Source organism: Stomoxys calcitrans, chromosome 4 (genome assembly GCF_963082655.1).
Source record: "Stomoxys calcitrans chromosome 4, idStoCalc2.1, whole genome shotgun sequence".
Classification (NCBI taxonomy): Eukaryota; Metazoa; Arthropoda; class Insecta; order Diptera; family Muscidae; genus Stomoxys; species Stomoxys calcitrans.
In genome coordinates, this window is record NC_081555.1 from 4217415 (window position 1) to 4230848 (window position 13434).

A 13434-nucleotide genomic window follows, 5' to 3' on the forward strand; every position below is an offset into this window, starting at 1 on the left:
AAAGCAATCGCATTATATCCCTAAGTGTGTTCCGCTTCTATGACAGAATAATTATAATGTTGATTAATAAATTTTTAATAATAGGGGTTTAATGGCGATTTCTAGGATCCTCTTTTTATACCCACCACCGACGGATGGGGGTATATTCATTTTGTCATTCCGTTTGCAACACATCGAAATATCCATTTCCGACCCTATAAAGTATATATATTCTTGATCAGCGTAAAAATCTAAGACGATCTAGACATGTCCGTCCGTCTGTCCGTCTGTCTGTTGAAATCACGCTACAGTCTTCAAAAATTGAGATATTGAGCTGAAATTTTGCACATGTTCTTTTTTTGTCCATAAGCAGGTTAAGTTCGAAGATGGGCCAAATCGGACTATATCTAGATATAGCCCCCATATAGACCGATCCGCCGATTTAGGGTCTTAGGCCCATAAAAGCCACATTTATTATCCGATTTTGCTGAAATTTCGGACAGTGAGTTGCCTTAGGCCCTTCGACATCCGTCGCCAATTTGGCCCAGATCGGTCTAGTTTTGGATATAGCTGCCATATAGACCGATCCTCCGATTTAGGGTCTTGGACCCAAAGAAGCCACATTTATTATCCGATTTTGCTGAAATTTGGGACAGTGAGTTATATTAGGCCCTTCGACATCTTTCTTCTATTTGGCCCTGATCGGTTCAGATTTGGATATAGCTGCCATATAGACCGATCTCTCGATTTAAGGTTTTGGGCCCATAAAAAGCGCATTTATTGTCCGATGTCGCCGAAATTTGGGACAATGACTTGTGTTGGGCCCTTCGATATTTATCTTCTATTTGGCTAAGATCGGTTCACATTTGAATATAGACCGATCTCTCGGTTGAACAATGACTTGTACTTATAAACATTTGGTCCAAATCGGATGATATCTATAGAGCTGCTATGGGTCATAAGGTATACATTTTTCACTGGATTTTGACGTAATGTGGTTCACATATATACCCGAGGTGGTGGGTATCCAAAGTTCGGCCCGGCCGAACTTAACGCCTTCTTACTTGTTTAACTTTGCTTAATTTTAAGAGAAGTTCCTTAATGCGCTAAGCGAGTGTTTATCTGGTGTCCCATTTCGTTCAAATCGTTTTTGAAGCTGCACTCCCTCAATAGCAATGGCATGTTAATTGTTTTTTATTACAAAAAAGGGGTCAGGATCGAAAAATGTTTGTTCGTACTGACATATGTATGTATGCACATACATACATACAGCCACAAATAGATGCCTTGTTTTTACATATCATACGTATGTATGCATGAATCTTGGGTCATGATACAATGAGTGCCTAAGTACATGACTACATAGCTATCATAACCTTAGAAAAAAGTCTATAGTATATTTTAGCCCACACATACACATTTCCATATAAAATTTGTACCTACACACACCCCATATATGTGTGTATGCATATACTACATATACAATAATTGTCCTTTCTTGGCTTCCTGTAAGCTCAAATACATCATATCCATCAAATACCTAACTATCTGCAAGCAAAAACACACAAAAAAAAACAAGAAGAGAATGATGAGGAAATTGCGCCAAAATCTTGGGAAGAGGTCGCTATTTTGTTTATTGTATACATACCGCATCCATGTGTACATGGGTTAGTGTTGTTATTATATCTTGGCATTACAAGTTCAACCACCTCACTATACTTTTTGTTTTGTTGCCATTACAGAGTCACTATTTAGGACACAATCTCTCTCTAGGTATTATGCTGCCATCCTTCCGAGCTCTTTCTCTCTCTCTCTCTCTCTCTCACACTCTCTTGCTTAGGTTAGGGTTTTATTACACATTTTTTGTTTTGTTATTTACACATGTACTTTTATGCTTGCGTATGGGTGTGTATGTGTGCAGTGTGTGCTGCTTCGTGCAGAATTGTGCGAATGCATTGCTCTAGTTTAACGGGATTTTCTGTGATCCCAAAAAAGCTTTGAGCTGCATTGCCATGAGGTATGGGGAATTTAACCTTAGCAGAGAGTTGAAAGCTTTTGCTGATACTACACACAAATGTAGTTCCTTTACACATTCTCTCCCCTGAGTCTATATGTAATTGTGTAATGTGTATCACTGACTGCAGGCAGTCATTTTTTGTGTGTGTATATCTATACATGGATACATAGGAAAGCGTGCTTTTTTTTCTTTCAAGGAACCAGGAAAAGCAGTTATTAAGCAGAGCGCATGTCCGTTTACTGACAGCTAAAGCAAATTTGGTGCAGTAATGGTTGAAGAAGCAAATGTAGAACACATACATACATACCCATGGGGATACATTGTTATTGCTGGTTCAACGTTTGATTAGAAATGTCCAGGCATTATTTTAACTGGCTGTTGGCTTGCAAAAGGATATAACAGAACTGCACTCAACAGTGCTCCACTTGACTGCGCCATGGGCGTAGTTTGCCAAGTTGATAGCGTTTTAACACTAGAAGGATCAATCGGTCATTTTGACAGATTTTAATACCCACCACCATAGGAGGGTAGTATACTAATCTAGTCACTCCGTTTGTAACACCTCGAAATATTCTTCTAAGACCCCATATATATATTCTTGATCTTCTCATCGTTTTGAATCGATCTAGCCATGTCCGTCCGTCCGTCCGTCTGTCGAAATCACAGTAGAGGTCAAACGCGTAAATTTAGCCGCTTAAAATTTTATTTAGGTCATTGGGGATTGCAAATGGGCCATATCAGTTCAGATTTAGATATAGCTCTCATTTGAACCAATCTCCTAATTTGACTTCTTGGGCCCCTGTAAATCGCAATTTTTGTCCGATTTGGCTGACTTCCAACAACTGTGTCAACTACGGCCCACATCGGACTATAACCACATTCAGTTCCCATATATACCAATCTCCCAATTTGACTTCTGAGCCCCTACAAGTGGCAGTTTTTGTCCGATTTGGCTGAAATTTTCCATGTAGTGTTTTGTCATGACTTCCAAGAACTGTGTCAACTACGGTCCACATCGGACTGTAACCAGATTCAGCTCCCATATAAACCGATCTCACGATTTGACTTCTTGATGTTCTGTTATGACTTCCAACAACTGTGCCAAGAACGGTCCATATCGGTCCATAACCTGGTATAGCTCCCATATAAACCGATCTCCCAATTTGCCGACCAAGGCTATAAGGGACTCCAAGTGAAAGGTATTAGGGAGTAGATTGCGAATATGACATTAAAATTTGCGTTCAAGTCTAGGTGGCGCTTTTCCTCCTTAAGATACGTCAAATGGGTTATTTGACCCATTATGACAATATGGGACTCAAATGGAAGGTATTTGAGGGTAGAAAACTAATTTGATATCCAGTTTTGGAGTACCCCAAGGGCGTACCCCAAGTCTTTTGGGGTACGCCCTAAAGCACCCCCTAAACTGAACTTCAATTCCGTTGGGAATAAAGAACGAATTTGATATCTATTTTCAGTGCAAAGTGCCGATGTCCGCCCCAGACCCAAAACACCACTTAAACGGTTCATATTTACCGGCCATGGAAATATTGGGCTCAAATTAAAGGGATTTAGAAGTGCAGCACGAATTTGAATCGAAATTCCGGAGGATCCATCCCTCCCCGAATGAGAATATTACCACCAGGAACCGAGAAGGGACAAATTCTCACACAGCAATGAGAGATTTCCGATTCAGTGATAAGGGACCTCTTTTTATAGCCGAGTGCAGTGCGCAGTGCGACACCTCTTTGTTGAAATTTTTTATTTGACCATGCATGTCATTGAACCACGCAAATGTCGCCAACATTAAGAGGTGATAAACACCGCTTTGTCCGATGTTCTCGCCAGGATTCGAAAGCGTTCAGCGTCATAGGCTACAATGACACGAATTCGATATCCGCATTCAGGGCGAAGTGTCCCCACCCTAAAAAGACATTAGACAGTTAAAGAAGGCGCAACGGAGCACGGGCACGGTTCGGCTAGTTTTGTATAAATTTTTAGCAGAATCCATGGTGGTGGGTTCCCAAGATTCGGCTCGGCCGAACTTAGCACACTTTTACTTGTTAAAATTCATTTTAAATTCACTTTCCAATAGTTTTTTTTGTTTCAAAAATTATGTCGCACATTACTAAATTGATGGAATCTTTATGTTTAACACATTTATAGTTTTTTTTTTTTAACGGAGATATGCGAGTCGTGTACCTAAATAGACCAACCGGTCACCTTGAACCCTTGTGTAAAATTGTACAATTTTTCTTCAAATTTGGTCAAAATGCTACTTAAAAACAACCTCTGAATCCAAACACAGGTTGTGGACAGTGGAATGCTCCGTAGGAATATCTGCAACTGCACTCACTTAAAATCAGCGATATCTACTGAAGAGTCTGAGTGAGAGGATGGCCCATACCGGCTCATGCTCAAGTACTCAGCGCCTGTAATACCCTCTGCCACAAGGCAAGGTCTTTTCGTCGTAAGTTTGTCTATTGGTGCTCGACGAGGATCGCTAACTTGCACATATGTGGATCCAACAACATAGATGGGCATGCTAACCTAACGCCCACTCCCTTCCCTACTTTAGGGTTAAAATAAACTAAGAAAGAGAATTCGTTCAACTTTAGTAAACTGTAAAATGTTTTGTTTTTTTTTTATTTATATCAACTTTTGTATAAACCAGTCATTTGTTGTTTAATTGAGTAAGAAAGAGCATATGAATCACATTGATGGTTCATATATTTACATAGTATGATGAATGTTCCCTACATGCATACACTTTAAATAAATCACCTATATATAATCCAAGGACACTTCAAATTAACAATTCTATGCTCAAACTTAAGAAGTTATTCAATTTAAAATGGATGGTAATTTGAGCGACGCTTATGCTGGCTGACGCAACACAAGCAGCTATATGGAGGACATGAGATTTTTTTTGAATTTAAATGCCAATTGTGAGACCAATTCGTTCTTTCCAATGAGCCAATGAGAAAAATAACAAACAAAAAATTCTACAAACTAATACTACAACAAACAAAAACTAAAAATAAATAACTTAAATATATGATCATTGATTCGTGTGTCTGCCCACAGGTTTTGTATATGACAGCAGATCAGCCTGTACAGGTTTATCACGGGTAGCATGATACGCTTCGCGCTCCTTGTCAGGGAATTTGGTGGGTAAATTGGGTGAATGCAGATTCACTTTGGCCTCGAAACGCATACCGGCTACCTCCACTTCATAGTGGCCAGAAAGAACAAATTCGTTTGTCACTGGCAATTCGTTGCCTTCTGCGTCCACATTGCGTACAAATCCTAAGCAAACTTGTTTTTCAAGCGTGAATCCATATCCTGTGGTGGTGGTCATGCCACAGTATTTGCCATCACGATATATTGGTTCATTTCCCCAGCACCAGACATCGACTTCGTGATCATGATCGTTGAGCAGTAATTGTACGTACATGCGTTTTACACCCTCTTCACGTTGCTTTTGCAAAGCTGCGCGTCCTATGAAATCAATGGGTTTCTGAGGGGAGAGAAGAAAAGTGGTTTACTAACATAGCAAAAGTGTCCTAACACACAGCTAAATACAAACATTGAACTTGACTCGCCAACTGCGTCCACATTCCAAGGGTGTGGTATTGGTATCCAAATCTTGTCCCCAGAAGGCATAGAATTTCTCTATGCGCAGACTTCTGGTTGCATAGTAGCCGGCATGTTGTATGCCATACTTATGGCCAGACTGATAGAGACGCTCGTAAACGTGCAGGGCATACTCATTGGGTATATAGAGTACGTAGCCCAATTCTCCCGTATGGGTAATATTAAGGGCACGTATTCCATTTGCCAAGCCCACATCCAGCTCCGTGTAGGTGAAAAAGGGAAAGTTATTGGGTGAGAGGTCAGTGTCTGTAAGCTCCGAGAGTAAAACACGACTATAGGGCCCCATAATGCATATAGCAGTGTACATGGAAGTCACATCGGAAATACTAACTCCAGATCGTAAATGGCTTGGCATTTTCTTGCGTATCCAGCTCATGGAGCGGGTTTGTTGAATAGTTGGAGCAATCATCATATAGCTGTAGAAGATTTACTTCATCATAATATGTTTTGAATACATTGAGCACTACTACAACATCAAAAGAACGAACATACTGTGTGTCTGTTAAGCGAGCCAATGAGCAATCATTTTCGTAGCCACCATATTCGTTTTGCATTCCCGTATGAATGATCGAACCCACTGGCACATCAACATCGTTTGAGCAGAGATACTGCAATAAATCCACAACTTCATTGTCTTTGGACCATAAATCGTATTTGGTAAAGGAACTATAGTCAGCCAATCCGACACGTTCGCGGCAGGCATTGTACTCGGAAGCAACGATATCAAACCAAGGGGGTTTTCCAAAGGTATTAGTCTCCGCAATGCGGAAGCTGGGCATACCGAATTCGTCTAAGTAGAGAACAGGGGTTAAAAAAAGTGCATCTGTACCAACTGTACTCTCTGCTTTACTCACCTCTTTTATCTTTTTGATCAAAATAACTTGGCCTCTCATAGCCCATGGTTTGGCCGAATACAGCTCCCGCTTCTTTCAGCGCTGGGTATATGGGAGACATTCGCAAATTGCGACCCGTTTTAAATTCATCAAAGGGATAGGCAATTTGGTAATGTTTTCCGGGCACTTCTTTGCAACGATCAGTCAAAAATTTACGATTATTGTGCAAACCCAGAAAGCGGCTAACATCCAGTATATGTATGTCCAGCGAGGTAGAGCCATTTACTATAAGATCAGCCAAAGCTCGTCCAATACCGCCAGCTGAGGAAACGCCAATAGTCTTCATGCCGGCTGAGACGTAATAATTTTCTATTTCTGGCGATTCCCCCATAATCCACTTGCAGTCGGGCGAAACAGCTTGCAATACATTTGTCAATTTATCTAAATTAACTGTCTTCAATATAGGCACTCTCTTTAGGAGTTCATCGAGTATATCGTGAAAATGATCCCAGTCGGGCGGGAAGACACGTTCTTTTTGTGACAGAGGTATAACACCATCTTCCAGAGAAACTTTGGCTTCACGTTCAAAACCTCCTGTCACGAGAATATTATTTGCATAATTTTTCAAAGCTATAAACGTCCAATACTCACCTGCCAATACGCCACCTTCCTTTTCTCGGAAATAAACTCGCCCATCAAAATCCCTTACAAACGGATTCATGGGACTTATACCTTCGAATGGTTTTGTACGCAAATAATGATGTTCTACCGCTCTCAGTGGTATTTTAATTTTTGGTTTTGAAAGTGTGCCCACTTCTCGAGCCCAAAATCCGGTACAATTGACAAAGAAATCACATTTCACATCGCCTGATGTAGTGTCCACCTGTGACACTTTGCCGTCTGTAGCGCGTATCTTTTTCACTGCACAATGTTCCACAACTTGTACGCCCATGCGTTTGGCTTCCTCAAGGAATGAGTCACATACCAGGTGGGGTTCGCAAACGCCATCATCGGGAATCCATAAGCCACCCAATATGTCGTCCACTTTTATGAGAGGACATTTCTCTTTACATTCTTCCGGACTCAACATTTCCCATGGTATATTCCATGCAACGCCTTGTGTCTTCATACGCTTAAATGAAATCATCCTATCATAAGTGCGAGCCAAATTAAGGCTGCCAACTTGTCGCCATCCGGTGCGTAGGCCTTTTTTCGTAAACTCTTTGATTAGCTGCGTTGTATATTCGGATAATTTCAACTCGGTGTAGCCAGATTCAAAACGTCCCACCAAACCGCTGCCACTCCAAGGCTTCTTAGCTGCTATACTTTCCTGTTCTATAAGCAATGTATTTTTTCCCCATCCCAGCAAGGCCAAGTGATATGCCACCGAAGCCCCCATAATGCCACCACCGCATATGATAACCCCAACTTGTGGGGGAAGGCAGCCATCTGACACTTTTGAGGGTTCTTGTGGTATGAACTTTCGCTTTCGAAAGACTACTGGTTTCGATTCTGCCTGATTTCCATCCGTGTTGTGCAAATACCTTGCTGATGATGCAGCTGCCGCTTCCAACCAATGTTTACGTGCGACATGTTTCCGCAGTACACTAGCGCTTTGTGTGCTCCCATATTTGTACATTGTAACGAGGCTCTGATGATATAATTTATATTATATTATCATGGTAAGAAGTAACTTCAATTGATTGTTACGTTCGATCAATTAAAAATAACTTTTCTAAAAACATATGTTGCTAGCAAGAGGGTCAAGGCGGCAAGAATTTGCCGACGCCGTGACAAAATTGCCATCAAGCGGCGGCTATGCGGCATAAACAGGCGGTTGTTTTTATGTCAAAAGTTCTTACCGTTAAATTCGGAATCAAGGGCAGAAACAATTAACTGAAAAACCAGAAATATATTACTAGTTCTGCGCAATTTTTATTGGCAATTTGGAGCAACAAAAAACAAGCCACGATTGCTAGCCAATGCATAATTCACCGTAAAATTAAGAGGTAGTGTCATTTGCACAACAACAATAATCTACACCCAACGAAACTACCTTGAGTTGCAAATGCCGTAAATTGACAACCATTCGGCTACAGCATAACTGTTTTCACACCCTACAGCCACTGTCTTAAGCCTTTAAGATGTTGCGATATTTTTGAACCAGCGAGCTTGGTCGTTTTAGCAAACAAGTGGCTACAATCAACATCTCCTCTGGCAGGGCACAGAAGTATCAAATTTGTAAAGGCTATAGTTAACATAATACAATATTTTTTTTATATTAGATTTAGATTTAACTATTTTCGTGAGCCTTGTCGGTTTTCTTCTCTCCATAGAGGTGTCGCACTGCGGCACGCCGTTCGGACTCGGCTAGAAAAAGGAGGCCCATTGTCATTGAGCTTAAACTTGAATCGGACTGCACTCATTGATATGTGAGAAGTTTGTCCCTGTTCCTTAGTGGAATGTTCGTGGGTAAAATTTGCATTTTTTTTTGTAGGTTTCCTATTACAAAGAATGGTTAATAAAAGTGAAAAATGAAACAATTTCTATTCTAGCAATCATTTTCTGTAAAAAATCATTACGTTCACTATGTTCCCATTATTACGTTATAACGTTGCTTCTTTACTAATTGATACTTTTGTGACAACGGCGTTGGTTTTTGACAATTGGACTCTGAACATTAGGCCATATGTTTGTTGTGTATTTTTCATATGACTTCGCTGAAATGGCGGCACTTTCTCGTAGTTCTTTATTTGTATTTGTTAAAAATGGAAGCGGTTTCGCGAGAATTGGCGGAAAAAGCTTGGTTTCCGTTCCAAGCCTGAATAATGTTTTGCGCGGATTTAGCAATAGACCGGAAAAAAGTCCCATAGGTGAGTCAAGATGAAATACTGTCATGATTTCGTAACCGCTTGCAGCACTACTCTGCAGGAAGATTAGAACAATTTTGGAAAGCTCTAAAATCCATAGTTACAACTTTTATATCATTTCTTGGACAAATATTTGGTAGTATATACCTGTAAATGTGTATGGCTTCCGTGTAACTTCTTAATTGTGTACTCTAGCAACAAAAATGAACAGCTTGTACCGTTTTCCCAGCGGTCGATTCTAAGGACAACAGGTTCGCCAAGATTTACTGTTCTCACATGCAAGTGTGAGGCCATAACAACAATAATAACTTGTAACAAGAATAAAAAGCCATTTGGAATTTGTTCCTAGCTAATGGGAGTTGTTAAGATTTGTTCTGTTTTTTTACGCCGCATATTATTTGCAGAGGGTGATCTTGTTTCATGAAAGCCCTTCTGTTCATAACAGTTTTGTCTTCTATTCACTATCTTGACCATTTTATTTTTGCAGTTCCCAGTTTATTGGATTTTCGAGGCGAATGGCTAGCTGCAGACAAAGAGAAGTTCCAATGTGATATGAAAGTTTTGGTTGACTTCATAACCGTAGAAGAAGAAACCAAACTTCTAGAGGAAATTGAGCCCTATATGAAACGTTTGCGTTATGAGTTTGATCATTGGGATGATGTAAGTAAATCATAGCTATAATTTATAGATGTAGTTTAATGTCTACCTTTTTGGTATTTTAAGGCCATTCATGGCTTTAGAGAAACTGAACGCAAACATTGGTATCCTCACAATCGACAGGTTTTGGAAAGAGTGCGAGTAGAGGGTTTCCAAGAGGAAATTATGCCTTACATACACATATTGGATTTGGCTGCTGAAGGTGTAATAAAACCTCACATAGACAGTACAAGGGTGAGTTTAACACATTTCAGTTTCTTTGATTTTTTCTACATAATTCTCTAAATTTTTAGTATTGTGGCCATACTATAGCCGGCATAAGTCTACTCTCTGACTCGGTAATGCGTTTGGTCTATGCCACCCATAAAGTCGAGCAATCCGACGATTATCGCAGCCAGCCCAAAGCCATATTAGAAAATAACTTCTATGCAGATATTCTTCTGCCGCGTAGATCTTTATATATAATGAGGTAAGTATTAAAGGTTTTATTATTATCTAATTTGAATTATATCCTTTAATATATGTAAACATATGCAACTAAAGTCACTATGCCCGTTATGACTTCACCCATGAGATTTTGGCCAACCAACAGTCGTGTTTTATGGGACAGCCGGTGAAAAAAGACCGACGCCTATCGATTATTTGCCGAAATGAGCCCTAACATAGTGTCGAGGGCGGTGTATTGTTAACAGGTGTGCCTGGTTGAATGAAAAAAAAAAAAAAACAATGTAAATATAAAAAAAATAAAATTATTGTTTATATAAAAGAGAATCAACTTATCATGGACAAGTCAAGATAATACTAACATCTTGCATAACGAGGGTTAGGAAGACTTTGGTTTCCAACTGCCTGCTTTACAAAAAAAAATTTTCATTTATTATGATTTAAAAAAACATTTTTACCAACAATTTGAAATTGAAACAATCCGTTTGTAAGAAATCGAAATATTGTTCTTAGACCCTATAAAGTGTGTAGTTTCTTGATCATCTAGACTTGTAAAGACGGTCTGGTGAAATCTATTCATATGTCCGTCCGTCCGTTTGTCGAAAGCACGCCCACTTTCGGATAAGAAACCCAAATCACTCCATGTTTTTACATATACAGCACCCATATCAACCTTTCTACCAATTTAACTTCTTGAGCCTCTAAAAAGCGTAATTCGTATCCAATTTGGAGGCCCGATTAAATACTTTACGTCTTCCAATATCCATTTCAAATATGGACCAACTCAATCTATCACTTTATTAAGGTCCCATATAAACCGATTTTTCGATTTGACTTGAGACCTTACAAAAAAAAAAAAAGAAATTGGCAATTTTGGAATGCTCCACTTAACAACAACATATATTGTGAGTTGCTTATGGAGATATAGGTATTTTAAGTTAAACTATATCATCATGGTAGGGCTCATGTTGTATGCCTTCCCTAAGTGCATCCAATACCTTGATTCAAACTACACCGAATAGTACATCCAAAAAAAAAAAAACCGAAATTAACAGTGGCTATTTTTCAGTAATGGTGGCAACATGTATAGGTTCTTAAGCTTCCTTCCTTTTTTTAATGGTGGCATTCCTTCCTTTTTTTAAATGAATGGAAATGAAATCTTTGTTGATAGTTTTCAGTTAAAAAGCTTCCTGGGGAGAAGTAGCGCTGCCAATGTTTTAACTACTGGTCAGACAAGGGAAATTGGTTTTGTACGATTCCACTTTACTCGAATATTTGTCTTCAGTAGTACAATCACTTTGACCATTTCCCAGACATATCAAAGTGTTAAAGAAAAAAATGAGATGCTGGGTCTTGTTTCCCTATTTATCTCACGACAGCTTGTTTTATCCACCGGATTAACCCAATGTAACTTCATCAGCCATTGGGCCCATCAGTTGCAAATTGCAAATTTTGCCCATGAACATTCCACTAAGGAACAGGGGCAAACTTCTCACATATCAATGAGTGCAGTCCGATTCAAGTTAAATCTCAATGACAAGGGGCCTCCTTTTTATAGCCGATTCCGAACGGCGTGCCGCAGTGCGACACCTCTTTGGAGAGAAGTCTTACATGGCATAGTACCTCACAAATGTTGCCAGCATTAGGAGGGGAAAACCACCGCTGAAAATTTTTTCTGATGGTTTCGCCAGGATTCGAACCCAGGCGTTTAGCGTCATAGGCGGACATGCTAACCTCTGCGCTACGGTGGCCTCTATCAGTTATTGTTGTTTAAGCCTTGATCGCTGTAAGTATAAGGTTGATTGGAGCGGTCTACAGTGTGTTATACACTGAGGCGGCAGCCCTTGCCGATGAAGAACCCTATCGGGTCAATCTGGTACGTATAACCGGCTGCCGTGGGATTCTGCCATATACTTGTATGTGAGGGTGCATAGACCCGATCGCTGGGAGAACGCTGTAGTTCGATTAGGCCTTACGCGGGGAGGGCAAATAATTGATTGGTGTCAGAGGTCCTTTGTTGCATGGAGGGCAGATGTTATGGATAGTATCGCCTAGCGTGGAACTATACAAGTTCAGTTTGCTACACCAGTTTCGTTATCTGCAGTGGGCGGTGGTCATCCGCAAATAACTATGTTGTTGTGGTTGTAACAGTGTGTTGTACACCGAGGCGGCAGTCCTTACCGATCAAGGATTCCATCGGGTCAATCCGGTACGTACAGCCAGCTGCCATGAGATTGCGCAAAGAACTTTATTTGGTCGGTGTTGACGAATTTTCTACTAAACATCCAAACCTTGTTATCCCTGGGAGTGGAGCGATTCTAAGGAAATTTTGTTTGGTCAGATTTTCACAATGATCCTTAAGAATCTTGTTCTTCTTGCGTAGATGGTCAATGTTTTTCATCTTGTTGTACACTGAAGCGGCAGCCCTTGCTGATGAAGGACTCCATCGGTTATATCCGGTAGGCACAACTGGCTGCACTGGCAGGCCACCAGTGCAGAGGTTATCATATCGGCCTATGACGCCTGAGTTCGAATCCTGCCGAGAACATCAGAAATAAATTTTCAGCGGTGGTTATTCCCTCCTAGCGCTGGCGAAATTTGTAAGGGACTATGCCATTTGAAAAAATGGTATAGCAGTCATGTTAAAACTTCTTCCCAAAGAGGTGCCGCACTGCCGTTCGGACTGCCGTTCGGACTCAGCTATAAAAACGAGGCCTCTTATCTATGAGCTTATACTTAAATCGGACAGCACTCTTGATGTGTGAAAAGTTTGCCCTTATTCCTTAATGGAAAGCAAATTTGCATTTTTGCCATGGGATTGTCGTCTTATGGCATCCTATGATGATACTTATGTCCGCGTTATGACAGGACTGTAGGTTTTTCCATTGTGTCTCGCTTCGTATTGCGGCCTAAACTGTAACTGCGTTATCATCACCGGACGGTCAATGACCTTCTAGGTTGTCAATAGGGTTTCCTTATC

The 13434-nt window shown here is 40.4% G+C and overlaps 2 protein-coding genes across 3 annotated transcripts in view; one reads left to right on the plus strand and one right to left on the minus strand.

The window, feature by feature from the left end:
• Positions 1-4596: 4596 nt before the first annotated feature.
• LOC106085746 (pyruvate dehydrogenase phosphatase regulatory subunit, mitochondrial) lies at positions 4597-8219 on the minus strand. The gene is made up of 5 exons (XM_013250150.2): positions 7135-8219; positions 6505-7077; positions 6143-6440; positions 5583-6066; positions 4597-5513 (listed from the first exon to the last, which is right to left on the minus strand). The coding sequence occupies exons 1-5, from the start codon at positions 8120-8122 to the stop codon at positions 5055-5057; spliced, it is 2802 nt and encodes a 933-aa protein (XP_013105604.2). The 5' UTR covers positions 8123-8219; the 3' UTR covers positions 4597-5054.
• Positions 8220-9191: 972 nt separating this feature from the next.
• Positions 9192-13434, plus strand: part of LOC106085737 (alpha-ketoglutarate-dependent dioxygenase alkB homolog 7, mitochondrial) — a 43034-nt gene continuing 38791 nt past the window's right edge. Inside the window, exons 1-5 of one of the 2 annotated variants that reach the window (XM_013250126.2) lie at positions 9192-9356; positions 9841-10013; positions 10077-10244; positions 10304-10479; positions 10554-10728. In XM_013250126.2, coding sequence (XP_013105580.2) covers positions 9209-9356; positions 9841-10013; positions 10077-10244; positions 10304-10479; positions 10554-10671 — 783 coding nt within the window. In that variant the 5' untranslated portion in view covers positions 9192-9208 and the 3' untranslated portion in view covers positions 10672-10728. Of the gene's footprint in view, positions 9357-9840; positions 10014-10076; positions 10245-10303; positions 10480-10553; positions 10729-13434 lie in introns of those variants that run through there. The other variant, XM_013250128.2, reaches the window with a different exon arrangement.